Source organism: Pteropus vampyrus, unplaced genomic scaffold, assembly GCF_000151845.1.
Source record: "Pteropus vampyrus isolate Shadow unplaced genomic scaffold, Pvam_2.0 Scaffold61, whole genome shotgun sequence".
Classification (NCBI taxonomy): domain Eukaryota; kingdom Metazoa; phylum Chordata; class Mammalia; order Chiroptera; family Pteropodidae; genus Pteropus; species Pteropus vampyrus.
In genome coordinates this window covers 900,385-920,380 of record NW_011888842.1, presented here as the reverse complement: position 1 = coordinate 920,380, position 19,996 = coordinate 900,385, and the positions used below count along the sequence as shown (strand labels likewise).

The following is a 19,996-nucleotide window of genomic DNA, read 5'->3' as shown; positions in this document are numbered from 1 at the left end:
ATCTGTAAAATGGTGACAATTCTAAGGCTGAAAGGGAATAATGTGAGCAAAGCACTTAGCTCAGCCCCTGATGCCTGGTAAGTGCTCAATAAAAATCTCTGTCCTGGGAAAACAAGTCTGCCTGAGATGGGACCATCTCCAGAGAGAACTTGGCAATGAGGACACTGATCAGATTCTGATGCTCACACAGTCAGGCCCACAGATGTGTCAAAGAGATAATTCGTGCTGGGGCTAGAAAGTTGAGGCTCTCACCCACGGTCTCTGGGAAAAGAAGCAAAGACCCAGGAAGGCGCTGACACGCTCATCAGCTTCTGTCCTCAGCTAAGCAGAGCCATCTTCTGAGTCAGCCAATCCAAACAGAACACAAAGCTAGGAGAGGCAGATGGTTCCAGAGACCCAGCAGAGAGCCAAAGCGGGCCATATTTGCTACAAGTAGCAGTGATGCCGAAGAAGTCGCTTCCCTGCTCTGTGACTCACTTTCCTCCTGTGTAACCTGGTGGTAGCAATACCTCCCTCATGCTATGGTGGCGAGTCAACAAGTTCTCACCCCGAAGATGCTACACAGCTTCCTGGCACGAGGTGGAGCCTAATAACTGTGAGGGAGCATGCTTTCCACCCTTACTGGCCAGGCTGCTGGGAAAACACGGACTCTCAGAAAAGTCTTTTTCCACAGTGACCAGGGGGAGAAATCAGGGCCGTGGAAGAGAGGCCAACTCCATTTGTCTAAAGATAGACTGTGTCACGGCCAAAGTCAAAACAGTGGAAAGAAAGAACTTGAATCTTTCAAGAAACACTCCCTCATCCATCTGGGTGTTACCACGAGTGGTCTTTGGAAAGGTCTGGAGCACCTGGCAGAGCCAGACTTTTGTCTCCGAGACCCAGAGATGAGCAAGGCCCCAGGCCAGGGAGTTGAGGGTGGGTGGGGCCTCTGGCTGGGGTTAGCGGAGACCCCCAGAGGACCTGGGTGCTGGTGATCCTGGACAGATAATGGCCTGGCATTGCTCACTCTCTTCTCTAGAGCAAGTCTCCAAATGAGAGAGAGGAGGCCAAAAACAGCTCCCCGATCTGTCTCGCTCCACTGTGTGTGACATCAGTTGAAGAACATTTAGTAAATCTATGCTAATTCTCACGTGGATCAGAAACTCACAGGTTCTACGTACTTAACTAGAATTGTTATATTAATTGCCATGTCCATCCTTCATTATTTCTCATTCTCCATTCAAACACCAGAATTTTACATTTGCTTATTGCTTCTCATACCTGGGAGCTCTGAGCTCTGAACTTTTTCAGGGTGGATTTAAGTGGTGGAAAAATCTCAGAGCTCAGAGGGGCTACATGCCTCAAACCTCAGGGAGAGAATGTGAGGAGTTCCTCATAAGGGTCCAGTCAGTAGGGCTGAGAGGGCTCTCCTGATAGTTTTTCTGGGAACTGTAAAGGTGTCCACGAAGCTGGAGGGGGTCTCTGAGCCAGCTTCTGTCCCGTTGCCACTTAAAAGGGGCAGAGGCAGAAAAGGAAAGACTGCTGGTCTCACAATTTCTATTCTCAGCCCCATCCCTCGTTTACTGTGTGACCTCAGGCAAGTATCTTCCTGCCTCTGGACCTTGGTTTCCCAAAGACAATGCTCAGTCCCGGTTGTAGCCAGACAGAGAAATAGGGCAGCACATACCTCAGGTCCAGGAGGCCCAGGAAATCCAAGGGATCCTTTGTCTCCAACTTTGCCCTGTGGAAGAGAAGAGATTGCAAGGGAGCCAGGGGTAAGTGAGGGCTCACCTTTCACCAACCCCTTATTTTAACCCCTTGGTCATGGGTGGTTAGACAAGCTCAGGGGCTTGAATGAAATCTGCCTAGACAGCTAGAAGACGCTACTACTGTTCAAACCCCACCTTCTACACTTATTAGCCATGGGATCCTGAGCAAGTCACTTCACCTTGTGGAACCTGTTTCCCCATCTGTAAAATGGGAGCAATAAGAATTCTCTAACCCCTGGGGTTGTTGTCAGCCTTCTAAGAGATACAGTACAAGAAGGATCTGATACATAGTAATATTCAATAAATAAACGACACCCACTGCTATTATTAATGGCATTACTGTTGTTTGGAGCCCAGGGTTCTCTTCAGAGCTCTGCCAGTGACTGAGGCCTATCTATGATGCCAGAAAGTTCCTGCCCCTCTGGGCCTCAGTGTCCTCATCTGTAAAGTGGGAGAATCTTCCTCCATTCCTGCCCTGCCCTGCTCACCACCCAGGGCTGCTGCAAGAGGAAGTGGGGTCCTGGACAACTATTTGGAGAGTGTGAGGTTTGGGGGTCTCGGAGCAGAAGGTACTTACCAGGGGCCCTGGCTTCCCCCGTGCACCTGGGAACCCTGGCAATCCCTGGCTCCCCTGGAAAAGACCCAGAGCAGGCTGGTGTTAGTGAGGAATAGAAATAGTCAGATGAACAGCTGCTCAGTCATCCTTGCCAGCCTGAAATGAAGCCTGGAGAACACCTGCCTCTGGGGAGGATGGGCTCCCCCCTCACTTTCCCTGCTTGCACCCCTGTGGGCTGGGCCCCAGGGACGCAAAGGTGAAACAGCAGCTTCTGTCCTCTAGGTCGTCCTAGAACCCGGGCTCCAGCAGGCACGGCAGCGCCTTTTATGCCTGGGGAAGTCTGGAGACGGGCCCAGGAGCAGCAGCTCGGCCTGTGTGGCTGGCAACCTGGAGACACCGAGGCTGGGTCAGGACAGGCCAGCCAGGAGAGAGGGAAGAGGAAGAGGGAGAGCTGGCCAACATATGGGCCCCATTGACTGGCGGGGTGAGGTCCAGACGTGGCCACATGGTGCGGGACGTAGGCAAAGAGGAGCCGGCTTCGGCAGGCTGCCTCGGTTCATCAGCTAGTAAGGCCAGTTACTCACTCACTCACTCACTCGAACGTGCCCTAAATGTTCACTCTTCTGTGCAGGACACTGAACCGACTGCACCAGGGCAGTCTGGGGTCATATCCCTAGGGAACATGCTGTCTGGCAGGGGGCTGAACACGAGTCCCCATCAACCAGGGAGAAAGGTGCTGTCACAGGTGAGGGACAGATAGGCTTCTCAGGCCACTCAGAAAAGGAAACGGCCATGTCCTGAACAGGTGGGGAAAATGGCATCTGAGCAAGGTCGTGAAAGATGGAGAAGGGCTGGGCTGGGCAGAGGCTGGGCAGACGGTGTGCCAGGCGAGGCAGCTGTGTGTGCAAAGCCTAGAGGGTCAGTGGGCAGTTCAGTGAGGCTGGGCACAGGGCTATAAGGACAAGGGACAAGGAAGTGTCAGAGGGACCTGCTCACTGGGTGCCAGAGCGCTGGGGTGAGGAGCCAAGACTTCATTCTGGGAGCAGTAGGGAGCCACAGATAGTTTGTGAGCACAGAGTAGAGCTGTGCCCTCAGAAGACAAATTTTGTGGCAGTGAGGCAGACTGGGAGGGAGGAGGCTGGGGACCTGGGAATAATGGAGGAGGTCTTTGTAAAGTCCAGGGAAGAGATGATGAGAGGGTGGATCAAGGACAGAGAGGACAGAATCGTTTGAAAGGAAGCTATCTCGGGTGGGTCCTGGCCCATGACGGTCCCCAGGAAAGGAAGCCGGGAACAGAGAAGAGCACAACACGGGGCAGGGAGAGTCTGTTGCAATTACCTTGTCTCCTTGGAATCCGGAATCTCCTGACACACCTGGAACCCCTTGTTCGCCCTAAATACACACCAGCAAAGAAGGTTACGATGGAGGGCACAGCGGGTTCCGGAAGTCTTCCCCACCTCCAGACCCACTGGCAAGGTACGGCTTTGCTGAGACTGTTCCCAAAGTGTGTTCGCGAAGTGACCGGCAGCAGCCTTGTTAGCGTAAAGGGCAGGGAGGCCTGAGTAGGGAAGGCAGTCCCTGGGCTGGGGTGGGGAATCGGCCAGTCTATCTGCAGATCTACCTGGGGTTGCTCGGATGGCTGAGAACGCTATGAACGGAAGCTAAATTGCTTAATGTCACCTGGCCTTTCCGGCAGAACTGACACTTGTGGGTCAAAGGAACTGTTTCCTGACTCTTCAGTCTCTTCGTCATCAGCTGATGCCACACAGGGGTGAGTGCAGCTTGTACGATGGTGCCGCACGTCTGCGGTTTCTGAGTGCTTGCATCTGCTGCTCGGTACTCTCCACCACCAGACTGTGAGCCGTCACTTCTTCCTTCTGTGGGAGTTTCTATGCCAGCAATCAGCTTCAGTCTGCTCCTAACTAGCTGCTTTTCATCAGCTATAGCCTGAGAAACCAGAGCACCTGGCTTGTTAAGACTACGTGTAAACAGCGAGTCAACTGGTCTCAAGTTAGGTCTGTGTGTTTCTCTTCTAAGATGACATATTGCATAGGCTTGTGACACCGATTCTGGCTCTCGGAGGTTCTCTTCTGCTCCCTCCCTGTTTTCAGCCACATCTTGATAAACGAGCTGTTGCAGAATGAGATCAGGAGACGTTTCTCCTTAGAGCCGGAACCACCTCGCACAGCCCTCATCCTTTCCAGCTTTCCATGGCGGACACGTTACCAACAGCACATCAGCCCCAGTGCTCAGAAAACATTCATAGCCTTGGGAGCAGATGGAAGAATGGGGAGGAAAATGCAGGAAAAATAGAGAATCTTAGAGAATCCACATCGTGCAGCCGAGGCCACGACCCAGCAGAAGAACTTCCTTGGTAGAACAAAAGCCAGAATTAAAAAAAATTTTTTTTTTGCAATTTAACTTCAGTTTTTCTAGTTTGGAAGATCCTGTGCAACATCTCAGTTTTAGGAACCAAAGAACATTTTTTTTTAATGTCCAAAGGAGGAGTGTGGGGGTAAAAAAAAAAAAAAAAAAAGTTTTTAAAGGCACCTAAGAAATCAGGACAACAGATTTGGAGAAGGCCGACCCTGGAGCAGGCGTCTTGGTTCCGGAATGTGCCTCCACAGAGGGAGAGGGAGCCAAGTGGTTGTAAGTGGGACCGAGGCCAGGCTGGATCATGGAAAATCTAACATTCTAGGCAGGAAGACCACAGAACATGAAGCGATGGCTCTGTCATCCCAGGGAAGGGCCAGGGGGTGGGAGGTTGGGGAAGAGGGGCTGATCAGAACCCCACTTCTCGCAACATTAAGACCCCGCCTCAGCCAGAGGGGCAGAAAAAGAGATTTCTTCTTTTCTTTTCTGTCTCCCCCCCATCCCCCCCTCCAACCCTAAAGACTTATTTGATTCTCCTGAAAACTATGGGCAGGGAAATAATTTCCTCCTTCTCTTTTTTCTTTTCCAGAGCTTTCGCATCTCTGAATGTCCCAGGCACCACCAGTCAGCAAGCCAGCAGAGTTCTATGTAACACATTTATTTCCATGTTTCTGAAGAAACAGTGAGCTGGAGGCCAGCTCTGCCTAAGAGCCTATAAAAAGCTCACTGCCTATACTCCCATTTCTCCCACTTCCTTTCTCCTTCATCCATGACTTCAACATTTCCGGAGAGCTGATGTCTCCAAGCTCAGTGTAAACAGGTAGCTGTGGGAAAGCCCCCACCTCCAGTAGAAAGCCCCTCCATCTCCAGAGGGAGGGCTGGGAAGGAAGGCTCAGCAGCCAGCGGGGCAGTGCCAGAGGGCGGAGCTGGGGGGTGCAGCTGGAGGCTTGGGTAGAACAATAGGAGATGAAAGAGGTGGAAACAGATGGAGAAAGGTCTGGGGTTATCACACCCCTGGCTACCTAAGGTGGGGGGCGGGGGCGTAAGACAATCTGGGTGTGCCCGTTTCAGCCCAGCAGTCCAGGAGACCAATAGATCACTGGGTGTCTTTTAACAAATCTCTTCTCTTGGGGTCTGCTTCCCCAGCTGTGAAATGCAGGCACCGGAGGAAGAGGCCTTCTGGTTGAGGTGTCTGGAGGCAGGTGCCTGGGTTTGAATCCTGACACTACATACCAGCTGTGTGGCCTCAGGCAAGCTTCCTATCTCACAGCGGGGTTGCGGGATGGATGGGTTAATCCCCACAGAGCACCCAAATGGTGCCCAGCACTCATACCTGTTCCTGTGACTCAAGTTCAGGAGCAGAGTCACCTAAAGACGGGTGTAGAAGGAGCCTAGCCTCTCAGGCACTCAGGCTTGTGGAAACGTGGATGCTGCCCGAAAGCCCTCCCACAGCCCCTTGAGGTGCTTGGTTTGTCAAAAGACGAAGCAGGAAGGGCAGGAAGACAGCCACAGGGCAGAGCACACACAGCGCTGTCTCCCACCCTCATATCACTGTCACTCAGGTGCTGTGTGATCCGGGCCAGGCGCTGCCAGCTCTGGGCCCTGGAGACCCACCTACCCACTTCCAGCTCTGCTCTGGCACAGGGTAAGGCAGAGAGAGTTCAGTGGCAGCGCTGAGCAGAGCACATCTGGCAAGGGTGGCCTCACCACGACAGCCAGGAAGAAATCGGGCAGGGGCTCAGGGTCCCGTCCTGGCTTTCCTGTTGCATTTTCAGACTGCGTGCTCTCTAGGATGGGTTCCCAATTCCAACACAAGAGGTTTACATGAATTTGTTTTCTCCTCTGCCTAGAGAGGTCTCTGGACCCCACATCATACCTGCCCTGGGGCGCATCGTCTCAGCAATGCTTTGCCCTTTGTCCCCCACTCCCACTCTTCATTCCACGGCTTTGACCTCAAAGTCCAGACACTTGCCTCAGCTTTGCTCTCCTAATTCTGACACCTGCCTTGCTTTACACCCTGCCTATTCCTCAATAGTCCCCCATGCTCCATCTGCCAACGTCTGCCTGCCCCCATAACCATCTGTCTACGCCCCGCCCAAAGGTGCAAGGAAGAAGCCGGGGAGCACAGATGTAGTTGGGGGGAAGGGCAGAGGGGAGGCAGGAGGAGTGTAGGGGAGTGGACCTGGCGAGAAGTCAACAGCAGCACCAAGGCGGAGGGGGGTCGCATGCAGATAAAACACAGTGCAATAAGGGAGTATTCAGATCACCTTATCACCTTTCAGTCCGGGCTCCCCCATGTTTCCCATCAGTCCCTGCAAGACAAAAGCCAGGGTCCAGCTGTGAGGGAGGTTGGAACCCACCGACGTCAGGAGCCCTGGCTTACACCCTGTCTTGCTGTGAGCGCCCCCTGCTAGATGCCCCTGCCCAGGGCTCAGTTCTCTCATCTGTAAAAGGGGTAATGACCTCTGCTCCTAAGGCAATGGTGTAGACTGAAGGAGCATGAGTAGGGGTGATTGACTCATGAACCACAGCACTGGGCAATCCAGGGAAAAAGGGTGCTGATAGGGAGATGTGGGTCTACCGAGCAGTGTCGGCCAAAGGGAGTCATCCCAGAATGTGGTCCTAGCAGTTTTAGCCCATCTCTCTCTGGCATGCCCATCCCACTAAGGGTGCTGGTTTGCCATCACAGTTTCTATGTGCCTGGTGATATCCTCCACTGGACTTTCAGTGCCCTTAGGTCTAGAACCAAGTCAGACTCATACTCAGATGCAGGACTGCTGTCCAATAAAAATGTCTGGCATTAGAGACATAGATATGACTGGCTCTCAGGCCTGAGAAGGACCAAGCTCCTGACCTGCCTGCTTCCACCCCAGCACCCCTCTGAGAATACCCCAATCCTCTCATCTCCCAACATCGTGTCAGGGCACCCTTCCTTCTGGGCCGAAATGGGTCAGGGGGTGCCTGGCTGCGACAAAGCCTGGAATAGAGAAGGGTTGTTTTTACCTTCATGCCCTTGGGTCCTGGGTAGCCAATCGGACCCAATGCTCCCATGTCGCCCTGGGAAGAGAAGGAGAAGGGATGCCATGAGAGGTGGCCCACAGGAGGCCGGCCTGAGGGGGATGATTCCTAGGGGCCGGGCTTCCAAGGACACAACCCCACTGGATGGTTCTGGGAATGAGGAACGTTCTTCAGTCTGTTTACTTCCACCGAAGTGCTGGAATAAATTTCACATCAGTCCTTTCCAAAGGTCATTCCTTGATTGTTACCCCTCCCTTGCCCTTCTTTCCATATGAATATTAGAGATTAGATCTCTCTATTCCCTATTAGATTCTTTACCTCTCATACTAGCTAAGAGACTCAGGGCTTTTTGTCTGACTTCTTCAGACCTCAATCTCTGTAAGTATCTATAAAATAGGGACAATGATCCTTCCCCTAAGCAAGCTGCTGTAAACGTTAAATAAGCAGACACAGGGGCTTTGATTCTTCTAGCTTAGTGAGGGGAAGGCACTTTCTGCTTCCCAGAAGCTCAGCCGTCTCTTTGGGAAGGCGGCAAGGAAGGAGTGGGGCTGTCAATCAGACACCCAGGAGTTGGAGACAGACCCAGTCAAATGGTAAGATGCTGGATCACAGGTTGAAGACCTGCTTTCAGATCAGCTCACATCGTCCCAGGTGGAAACAGCAAAGTTTCCAGACCCTGGGGAGGGAGGAGGCAGTACCTCAGTGCACGTCAAAGCCAGACCACCTGGTCTCACCTCTCCTCTGCTGCTAACTCATTGTGTGATCTAGGATGGAGGGGTGGTTACCTTTCTGTGCCTCAGTTTCTTCATCTAACAAATGGGGATTAGCTCTACTATGTACCTTCTGGATTTGTTTTGAAGAGTTAGAACTTAATGTATAAAGTATTTGGAACTGTCTGGAGGCGTTTTTGGTTGTCGCAGCTGAAGAAATGTTACTGGCATCTATCTAGTGGACAGAGGCCAGGGATGCTGCTAAATATTGTACAATGTCCAGGCTAGCCTCCCACAACAAAGAATTATCTGCCTCAAAGTGTCAGTAGTGCCGAGTAAGAAACCATGGTTTATAGAGTAAAGTGACTAGACTTTCTCTAAATAAGCCTACTCTTTTTCTCTCAAATCTCCTCACTTCTTATTCATCCCTATCACTACTGCCCACAGCCATGGTCATAATATTAAGCCCACGCCCAGAGAATGGAAGCCCTTGAATATGTTCTCTTCTCTTCCTTTTCCATCCTCTATGACAGATCTATGTGTCTGGCTGCTGGGTGAGTCGATCAAAGCATTAGACCTCTCTGGGCCTCAGTTTCCCACGTCCCTGAGTCAGGCTCCATGGAGGCCCCTGGTAAGTGCCCTGAAGCAATGGAGGAACAAAGGCTGCCCCAGGTAGCCAGGCTCGAGAATGGGTTTCTGTCCGAGCTGCCTGGAGACGACCTGGAGGGAGGCTGGGCAGAGAATGAAAACTCGCATTCCTGCCTGCCACCTGCGTAAGAGCCAAAGGGCCTGTGCAGTGGACTGCCCCGAGGTGAGGGACGGAGGGACCGTACAGAGGTCACAGCCGGGAGCATAGCTGGCTGAGTCAATGCCAATTCTCACCCCCCACCCTACCAGAATGACAGGTCAGCCGAGGCAGATGCCGCAGTCTGCCTGTGGCCCTGCCATGGACTGGCTGTGTGATCTTGGGCAAAACATTTTCCCTCTCTAAACCTCAGGATTCCCACCTCACTGGGACAAACCAAACCTTCTAGTGGAGCCTTCGCTCAGAATATCTGCTTTCAGTTCCCATCAAGTTATCTTCTCATTGAGAAAGAAGGGTGCCCGTTTAATAGGCGCTAACAGTAATGAGAACAACACTGGTTGCTAAGCCCTGTGCTAAGCACCTTACATGCGTCCACTCAATGATTCCTCACACTAACCCTTGAAGATTCGTCCCCATTTTACAGATGAGGAAACTAAGGCCCTGAGAGGCTAGGGCTTGAGCAAAGAGAGCCGGGCAGAGCTGGAGGCAGTTCCCCTCTAGAGCGTCCAGGCAATTCTTGGAGAGGACGAAGTGAAGGGAGTGAAGAAGCTGGAATCACTGGTCAGAGAAGAGGCTGGAGTCAGAGGACAAGCCAGCCCCTCAGAGAACAGCACTTCAGCAGGCCACTTCGGTGACTTTGCTCTCCCTCTCTTTTCCTGGATGAAGGGAGTGAGTGGGGGGGGCGGTGCCCCAACTTCCTCATGGTGCACAAATAAACAGAGCAGGCCCGGCTGGCACACTGGCTCCAACGGGAGCCCAGTGCGGGCAGAGGACCAGTAGCAGCTCCAGGAACACAGGCTCCTCTTCTTTCCCGCTCCGGCTGAAGGCGGCTTGTTGTGTGGGGACTGAACTCAGTACAGGCCTGACGAACGCCTGTGTGGGGCCACGAGGAGCCGCGGCAGCACCACACCCCCGCACACACTAGCTGCCTCTGCAGGCCTCTCCAAAGGGGTCTGTGTGTGGCGGGGCAGGGAATATTGGAAAAGGGACTCTGGCTGCAGGGGACACGGGGACAAGGTGGTGCTTGCTTAGGGCAGGTGTTCCCCATGTCAGTGGGACCCCCATAGTGAGCTATCAATACATTTAGGGGAAGAACAGAGAAAACTCCAGGCCACTTTCCTCCCAGTACAGAGCGAAGAGCACCAGTCTGCTCCGCGCTAGACACCCTCGTGAGCAGCCTGGCTGAGCGACACACAGAGTGTGGTGTCCCCACGAGAAAGAACAATGAGTAACGCCCTTATTTTGGATCCTGTTTCCACTTCTGCCTAAGTTCCCAGACACCGCTCTACACACTTTGCCCTCGTCTTGCTGGCGCCCATCAAGAACGCTACCAACCGCATCTGCATCTATTTACAGAGCTCCTACTGTGTGCCAGACACCACGCTCGACACTTCAAAGTCTCGTCAGATCCTTCTTAGCAAGAGATTACCTGTGCCAGGAACAGTGTGGGCAGCTCAGACAGTCGGCAACTGCTCACAGTAATCCCATGAGATCAGCACAATTCTTAGTCCCGTTCCATTTTACAGATAAGAAAACTGAGGCTTAGGGAGAGGTGAAGCAACTTGCCCAAGACTAAACAAGGATAGAGGGCAGAGGGAGAGCCAGAATCCAGGTCTCGCTGGCCCTACAGTCCGTGATCACTAGCCCTGGATCAACTCTGTTTAGCTCGATAAAGGACCCAAGGATGCCTTTCCTCATTGTTATCACTTATAAGTGACAGGGCCTGAGGACAGGCTTCAGATGCAGAAATAGACGTGAGTTCTGCACCTTTGATGTATGCCATGGGGTTTGCCAGGGACTCCCGAAAGAAAACCTGGGGTGCTTCCGGTGCCCACCCTTCATGGCAGAGGTGCTGGCAGGGCCTCCCTCTCTCTCTCACCTTCCTGCCCTGCTGTCTCTCTATAGCTGTGACATCCTTGGCCACTGTTTCCTACACCAAGAGTGCTCTGCCCTGTGCTCACGTTGTTAACGTCCCTTTATCCTTCTTCCCACGGCGCCAGCACCATTCCCTTCCCTAGGCCAGGTCAGGCCCCTGCTGTCAAGTCTCAGAGCCCCACGTGGCTTTCGCTTCTAGCCCTTTCCACACTGACGACCATTTGTGTGTGTGTCTCTGTGGCCACCTCCTGCCCCATGCCCCAGAGGAGCCGCTAAAAGCGGCCTAATTAATGGGTGCAAAAGAAACCTACACACTCGCATTTACGAAGCCTCTAGGGAAAAATCTGGCGGCAGCGTTTCCTGGAACTGCCTTTGAAGGCAACAGGCCTCTTTCTAGAAACTTTAATAGAGGGTCCCAAGCTTGGGGACCGGGACCTAGGGGCTGTGGCCAGTCCTGGCTCCTGTGTGGCCTTAATAAGCACCATCTCTCACAGGGAACAGCCCCTGGCATTGCCAGTCCATGCCCTCACGCATCTGCGGTCTCCACAGAAGTCACATGGAGCTGGCCACGCGCTGCAATGGTGAAGAATGTGAGCTGTGCGTACAGGCCCAGGTCTAGTTCATCGGTTATGTGACCTTAAACAGGTGCCCCAGCCTCTCTGTGCTCAGTCTCCTTAGCTGTGCAATGGAAATTCCACTCCCTACCCTCAGAGGCTTGCTGGATAATCAAGTACCTAGCACAGGGCCCCCGCACATGAGGGTTCGGTCAATGTCAGTTAGTGGGGCTCCATATCTTGCTTCACAGACAAGGAAACAAAGCCAGATGGTCATTTAGTGCCAGAATACGGTGGGCTTGTCCATTATACCCCGCATGTTGGGTTGTGGCCAGATCACATATTCTTTGGGTCTCAGCAGATAGAGGAGCCAAATTCCCTCTGTCGCTCAGAATAAAAAAGACAGAAATCTCTGTTGAACAGATTCTGGAATCAGGCACATTTTTCTTGAGAGCCACCCAAAGGGTTTCAATTACTCAAAGGGAGCTGTTTAGAGGCAGTCTCACCTCAGAGACTGCAGGGGGCCACACAGGCCTAGGTTGCAAGTCTAAGGCTGGCAGCTTCAGGTCCCAGCCTCCCCATCTAGGTGACCAGGCTATCACAGCCTGCCTCAAGTATCTCAAGGCTCCCACAGCCTAATGCATGTCAAACACACACAGAGCAGACAGACACTCCGTAAATGTTAGTCTGTCCTCTCTCGCCCTTCCTCCTGGCTGCAAAGACCCGGGCAACAAGGCAAGTTCTGGCTTCAATCTGCATGCAAATTGCCTCAGCTGACTAGACAGAAAGCACTGAATAAATATGAATCTCCACTAAAATTATTATCAATACGTGGAATTCCCATTTGCTCAGCTAAAAACCCACATCCTGTGGGAAACCGAAGGTGACTCACAGTCCCTCTCCCCCTTTAACTCCTGTTTAAACTCATGTTCCTTTGTCTCCCACTCTCTGGGGAGGCAACCTCTTCCCAGGCATAGAAGTTGCTGTTCCCCAAAATCCAGGGCTGGAGTGGAGCCTGGCCCTGTGACCTGCGAGGCACAAGGAGAAGGCGAACATCACCTTGGCAGCAAAAGGGATTTTAAAATGGCGCAAAGAGGGGCCGAAAGCAGCAGGAGGAAGACACAGGGCACGAGGGAGGCGTGAGGAGGAACTCGTCAGCCTTTGGCAAGTGACATCACAAGGGGCACAGCATCTGACAAATGCTGGGATGCCCAGGGCTCAGCCCCAGCTAAGATCCCTCAGTGGGGGGAGCAGGAAGAGGAGCGCCCTGGATTAGGAATTGGGGGCACAGCCTCCGATCATGCCTCCATCCTCTCCTGCCTTGTGTGTGCCCTTGACCAAGAGCTTCAGTTTTTCCATTTGTCACATGGGATTCTCTTAAGAAATACTGTGAACAGGTTTGCCAGAGTGAGCAAATAAAAACATAGACTACCCAGTTAAACTTGAATGTCAGATAAACAATGAATGACATTTTAGCATAAATGGGCTCTAAATATTGCATTCGAAATTCAGATTTCACTGGGTGTCTTGTATTTTATCTGGCAACACTAACTGTGGAGAGAAAACGGAGCACAGGTGGGACAAGCTTTGCAAAAAGTCAGGAGGGCCCAGGGCAGTGACGGCAGACTCCAGAATCTGTGTGTATTCGGCCAAGCAATATTTTTGCTCGTCTGAGAAGCCAATCTAGTGGGCACCGGGACAATGACAGATAGCAATATGTACCAAGGATGACGGGTAGGAAATGTAAACAACCCTTCAAAAACGGTTTAGGAATTAGGATCAGATAGTCTGGGGAAGGAGCTTTGGGAAGAACAGACAACGACCATCTTTATATCTCGAACAGCATCTCCCAGGGCAGGACGATGACTCAAGGCTCAATACACAGGAAAATGCGTACAATGAAAACTCTGTGAGGATGGACCAGGCTCCCACAGGAAGGAGTGTCTAACACCAGAGTGTTCACGTTGGGGTTTCATGACTGCATGACCAAGAAGGGGCCCCTGCTGGTCTCAGAGAAGATTGAACTAGAAGGCTTGGCAAGTCCCCGTAAAGTCAGGACCTCTAACACAGATTTCTTTCTCCAGAGTATCTAGGTCAGTGCCTTGTGCCGAATAAGGTGCTCAGCAAAGGCCATCAGGGATGACAAATACATGACTCATGTATTGACAGGTCCTAATCCCAAGCTAAAGCAGACATCACTAATCAATCGCAGCATCCTCTCCCACCAAGTTCCAATGTGACTTTGAAATCTTTCTCAACGCAGCAATCTAGACAACTGCTACCAGGCACAAAATACCTTATGCATGTAAAATTATCATCATCATCATCAACCATTATTACTATAACTAGTACTTCTTGAGTGCTTACTATGTATTAGGCACTTTATATGTACTAGTTTCTTAAATCCTCACAATAATCCTCCAAGTTAGGTATCTGCATTAACCCTACTTTAGAAAAGTAGAGCTAGGATTTGAACCCAGGCAACTTGATTCCAGGAACCGCCCTCTTAGGCGTGAGACTGGGCTGGACTATGCACATCTGTGGTCCTAACGAGAGTGGGCACAATGACCCCATCTCACAGAGGGGGTCCCGGAGGTTCCAGGACACAAAGCCATAACTGAAGACCACATAGCCAGGAGGAGGGGAGGCTGGTTCAGACTCAAGTTGATGTAACCCTCTACCCCACACCCACCCAGGTTCTACTTGCACCCACCTGAGCAGGAGCTCATTGCCACTGGGGGCCTCTGGGTCCTCTTCCCAGGACTGGCCTCCCTGGAACATCAGGGCTGCCCAATTCCCCTGGGGCCTTCTCCAGCCTCCCTCTGAACAGAATTTCTCAGCACAGTTATTGGAGTGAAAAATCCGGCAGCCTAGATGCCATACTATGTAACAGTGTGCTTATGTCTCTCTATGGCACCCAGACTAAAACTTCACAAGGGATGAATCAAAGGGACAGAGCAGAGAGGGTATCAGACGCTGGAGAAGCTCCTAGAGTCATTTCCCAGGCTCAGACCTCTCACTGGCTTTTGGGGTCGGGCCCAAGGTCAAGGCCTATCCTCTGAAGGCCCAGCAGGGGGACCTACTTTGGGCTAATAGAACCACTCCCCAAGGCCTACCCCAATGTGGATGGAGTCAAGGTCAGATTGCCTCCCACCTCTCTATGTACAGGCTTGTCTCAGCCCTGGGCATATCAGGAAGCAAAAACAGTAATTAATATAACAATATTTCCCACAAAGTGCACACTTAACTATGGGCTAGACCATGCGCAAGGACTGTATGTGTGATGCCTGATTTAATCCTCACAACCACCCAGAGGATTCTACCATCATCTCCATCTCTGAACTAAGGCTCAGAGAGGGTAAATAACTTGGCCCAGGTCTCACAGCCAGGATGTGGTAGAGCTGTGACTTGAACTCAGATGGTCTGGCTCCAAAGTCAACGCTCTGAAGAAAAGAATGAAGAAAACTGCCCAGCATGGCCCAGAGCCTCAGCTCCCCTGCCAGTCACTTCCTTCCTCTGGACCTGAAGCTCCTCACCTGTTGAATGTGCATGCTATGACCTGCCTAGACCTCCTTGCAGAGCAATGGACATGGAGCAGGTATGAAAGTGCGCTGGCAGTCTCATGCTCCAAGCGCCCATCCCCATTTAACTAATGAAGAAAGGGGCTCCGAGAAGGTAGGTGATGTACCTGAGGTCACGTAGTAGGGCTTTCCTCCCAGGGCCCCCTGCCCAGGCTGGTCTGTCCTGCTCCCCAGCTCTTCCTGGGGTTTGATAAGGGAGGGACCTTTTCAGCAGGACTTATTGCTTACTCCCGACACCCTGCCACCTGGCCCTCCCCCTCCCCCTCCCCAGGCATCTGTGTACTTACAATGAGGCCAGGAACTCCTGGGGGCCCTGGCAGGCCCAGTTCTCCCTGCAAATAAAAAGACCAAGGTGGTTAGTTGCCCTTTCTCCCTCTGAGGTCACCCCCTCTACATCATCCTCCACGTGAGTGCCTGGTAAAATCCCTCAAGCTGACCATTTCTTGTTGCTGACCTGTGACTCTCCTGAGCTTGTCCTGAAGTTTGGACAAGACCCTTGTCCTTTCTGCGGGATGCTTAACCCTGAGTATCTCATTTCACCCTGACTTTATAAGATGGCAAACGGAGGCACGAAAGGTTAAATAATTTGCCTAAAGTCAAGGGCAAAGAAATAACAGTGGTAAAGGCTCGAAGATGAGAGCCACCAGGCCAGCCTCCTTTCCTCTCTCAGCCTGGAGGCAAAAGGCCCCCATCACCACCACCAGAAGAAGGCTCACAGGTTTCCACCTCCCAGGGCCTCTGAGATGCTGGGAGAGCTCTTGCCTCGGGGTCAGGAGATGTTGCTGTGTGTGACTGTGGGCTAGTTTCTCTTTCATCATCTCTAAAAATGGACCTTCAATTGCTTGCACCAGAAAATATGGGTAGAGGGGTTTGGATCAACTTCAAAATGCAAAGACACAAATAAAAATAGAGGGCTCTAGAAATGGTGATTATCAATGAGCATGCCAACACCCTCCGGGGAGGTTGTCTTCTTTCATCTGTGCAATCCCAGGGCTGCTCAGACAGGAGGTCATTACTCCAGCCACCAAGAAGAGGAGGAGGTGAGAAGCAGACTTGGTTTTAAAATGAGAGAACCGAGGCTGGGGAAGGGAAGTGACTTGTCCAAGGTTACTCAACAACTGAGGGAAGCCCCAAGGCAGAGCTGGGACCACACATCAGTTCCTCCTTCTGCTCCTCTAGCCCATGAATAAGGTCATCCCTGCCCCGCCCCAAGGGGCCTTCCAGGATGACATCACATATTGAACGGTTAATCCAATGGGTTAATCCAATGATGGACACACCGAAGGAAAGGCTCTGGTTTCTTGCCTCTATTCCTTTCTCGGTGTTCCTTCCTCCACCTGGAATGTCTCCTTACCTCTTTCCTCATCCCAAGTCTAACGTCACCTTGTGTGATGAATTGGGAAGAAAGCCACGAGCTCCTCGGGGCAGGAACTGTGAACTGTTATTACCTACTATTTATAACCGTTCCATCCAGTGAACACTTGTCATGGGGGCCCTTCCCAGCCCTCTCTCATTTCATTCTCACCACAGCCCTCTGACCTCCCTGATTTACAGATAAGGAAACTGAGATTCAGAGAGGCGAACTGGTTTGTCTAAGCTGCCACGCCTGGCAAGTGGTCCACCTGGCTCTGAGGCCAGGGCTTCAGCCCCCAAAGGAGCCCAGGGGTCAGCCCTGACTGGGTCAGGATCAGGGAGCATTCGTGGAACTGAAGTGAGCACGTAATCAAGTGCTGATTACGGACCCAGCAGCCACCTCTGCAGGAGGCACAGCTGGCACAGCTGCTCAGGAGGAAAGCCCCAAGGAGAGATGGGGGAACATAGCAGGTGTTCCAAGGAGCTCTGGACATGGTCTGCACCCCCAGGCTTCCTCTCCCACTGAGCCTGAGCCTGGGACAGGAAGGGAAGGCAGGCTCTGCTCCCCAGGGCAGGCTGACCTGGCTCCTCGATGGGCCTCTGATTATTTACAAACTCTATAAACATGCCTAAGCTGGAAATTTCTTTAGAATTCGGCTCTTCTCTCCACATAGGGCCTGCAAACCATCTGCTCCCCCAGGCTGCTGCCATCCTATAAGTATCTCTGGGGTTTTGTGAGATGGCACTAGCCCTGGTTTCCCTAGTAGGAAGTGACCCATGAACCTTTCTAAGTTCTTGGGAATGGGGCACAGCCTGGGGGTTTGGGACCAGGGGCTCAGTGCTAGGGGCTCTTCTGGGGGCAGGCATAGGACATCCACAATAGACAGGAGCCTGGGGTTCAGGGAAGTCATGCAATCCGTCCAAGAGCATCCAGTTAGTAGGTGACAGGGCTGGGATTTGACCTAGTCTGTCTGATCCCAAAGCCTGGGTTCCTCCCTGAATCTCTTTCCTATTCCTAAAGACTTGAAATACTTACAGGGTTTCCATCCAGTCCTGGTGGGCCTCTTTCCCCAAAGTCTCCAGGAAACCCCTGAGGTACAAGAGAGAACAAACAACTGCAGATTAGTGTTTACACCTGTGGGTGGCTTTGATCCAGACCCCTGGGGGTGGGGGAGACACAAGGACACGTCCATGCAGTCTCAATCTTTGGTTCTGGGATCTGGACAGGCAGCAGGCCTGAGTCATCCTGTGCCCTCAACACACAGCCCACCCAAAGAACTTCTCAGGGACTGACTACTGTGGAGAGCTCGCCCATGGACGGCTAAGCCCTCTTCTTATCTCTTCAGTCTCTGAAAAGAGACTGGTACCCAGATCCCCAGCATGGAAATGCCAACCCCCCAAACTGAGACCTGGTCCTGATGCAGTGGGGAGTCAAGGAGCTGGGTCTAGGCCTGGACCAGCTGCTCATTTGCTGAGTTATAAGAGGACCCCTTTCACCAGTGGGACTCAGTTTCCCCACTGGTCAAAGAAGAAAAGGCCATACAGCATTTTCCAGTTCAGACCTTCTATGATTGTGACGTGCTCTTCAAAAGCCACTCTATGGAATCAAGATCCCTATTTTACAGATAAAGAAAGTAAGTCTCTGAAAGGTTAAGTGTCAAGGCCATTCAAGGTTACACCACTGGTAAACATCAGCACCATTTGCCTGCCACAAGTGAGTTTCAGCAGCTCAGAGAGAGACGAGGCTGCCTGGCCCATGCATATCTGGCCTCCTGCTGCTTCCCTGACCCCACTCTACACTCTCTGGGGAGACTGGAGACTGGAAAAACATCAGCTATGGGGACGCCCCTGAGGTTGCAGGGGGACAACTCCAATCTACATCAAAAGGAAAAGAAAGTCCTCAAACTCAGAATTTGGGGAAACCTGGTCTCCCCTCTCCTTGAATTCTATCATTTTTTTTTTCAGAGAAATTTAATAAAAAGACAAAGCACATTTTTTATGACCAAGTGGATGCCTGAGCTATTCAAACAATAATGATTCTTCATAGAGAATAATCTGTTTCTGGTTTCTAAGGCTACTGGGGGATTCCAGTGAGTAAATTAAACCCCAAAACAAAACCCAAACCAATTATGAAATCTACACTGGCTGAGCAGAGACCTTGAAAAATGTACGTGTCCAGGCCTTTGCTTGCCCTGCCCAGCAATCCTACTTCTCTTAAATCCCTCCTCTGTCAGGAAACCCTCTTGGATCAGAAGGGCAGGGGCTGACATTGACCCTATAGGAGGCGTGGCTGCATTCAGACATACAAAGGAAGAAATGAAGACATATTAAAGAGATTTGGACCAAGCCGGTCACTTTCCATGCAAAACTTTATTTGTCTTTGACATCCACCCCTGAAAGGAAGCTTATCAGTCCCATTTAACAGATGAGGAAATTGAGGCTTAGAGAGAAAACATCACTTGACCAAAGCCAAAAAGCAAGTCTGTGGCAGAGCGGAGCCCAGGTCCCACCTCTCTGGACTGTTCATATGAGCTGCAGCTGGGTAAATCCTGGCATGCAGAAACTGCTCAAATATGTGCCCAACCAATTTCAGAGAGAGGCACAGGGGTGTGTGTGTGTGTGCATGTATGCGCACGTGCATATGCCCACCTTCAAGTCTTGTGGGGGGGTACATCTGCCTCTAAGGTATCTCTCCCCACATCCTTGGGTCTGCCTTGGCAAATTCCAGCCTTACTCCAGTCCAGCTCCTCTTTGTCATGCTGTAAAGTAGATCCCTCTCACCTCCTAGGGCATCAGCCAGGTAGATTGTGGTCAGGAGAGCCTTCTGAAGGCATTGAGTTCCTGCCTCTGCCTTTGGAGGCTGGGGTTGGGGACCTGGTGGGAGAAGAGGACAATCCCTCAGGAGACAAGGGGGATGTCAGCCAGCTGGGTACCTGGTTGGTTCCACATGGCCCACAAGGGGCAGGATGTGGGAAGTCTCCAGGGTCAGCATCTGGAGACAGCCCGGACACTCACCCTGGCTTGCCTCCAGGTTGACGGCGTGACCTTGGACAGACCCTCACTTGACCCTCTGTCCTGCTCAGGCTGGAAATAGGGTTTGAACTCTAAGAAAGAACGCTTTGTCTTGGCCCAACCCCTAGACAAGGCCTGTGAGGAAGGAGCCTGTTCCCTTAGGTGCAGGAATGCTGCCCAACCTAGGATGAGATGGAGACCTTGACAGCATTCCCCAGGCTCCATTCCTGGCTGCCATGTCCAATATATTCAGATGCAGCAGCAACCAGGCAGCTCTCAAACCTATGGGTCTGCATTTAGAGGCCACGCCAAGCTTGTCCAAGAGCTTCTCGCAGCCCCAGCTGCCAGGCTAGCTACCCCTGTGAGGCTCTGGAACCAGAGCAACCAGATGCCCGTCACGCACTGGCCTCT

At 52.0% G+C, this 19,996-nt stretch overlaps 1 protein-coding gene across 1 annotated transcript in view; it reads right to left on the bottom strand.

Annotated features, from left to right (window-relative positions):
• The window catches only part of COL27A1 (collagen type XXVII alpha 1 chain), a 144,573-nt gene that overhangs the window by 71,497 nt on the left and 53,080 nt on the right, over window positions 1-19,996 (bottom strand). Inside the window, exons 13-19 of the mRNA XM_023531042.1 lie at window positions 17,610-17,663; window positions 15,508-15,552; window positions 7,681-7,734; window positions 6,945-6,989; window positions 3,643-3,696; window positions 2,326-2,379; window positions 1,667-1,720 (exon numbers count right to left, since the gene is read on the bottom strand). Coding sequence (XP_023386810.1) covers window positions 1,667-1,720; window positions 2,326-2,379; window positions 3,643-3,696; window positions 6,945-6,989; window positions 7,681-7,734; window positions 15,508-15,552; window positions 17,610-17,663 — 360 coding nt within the window. The remainder of the gene's footprint in view (window positions 1-1,666; window positions 1,721-2,325; window positions 2,380-3,642; window positions 3,697-6,944; window positions 6,990-7,680; window positions 7,735-15,507; window positions 15,553-17,609; window positions 17,664-19,996) is intronic.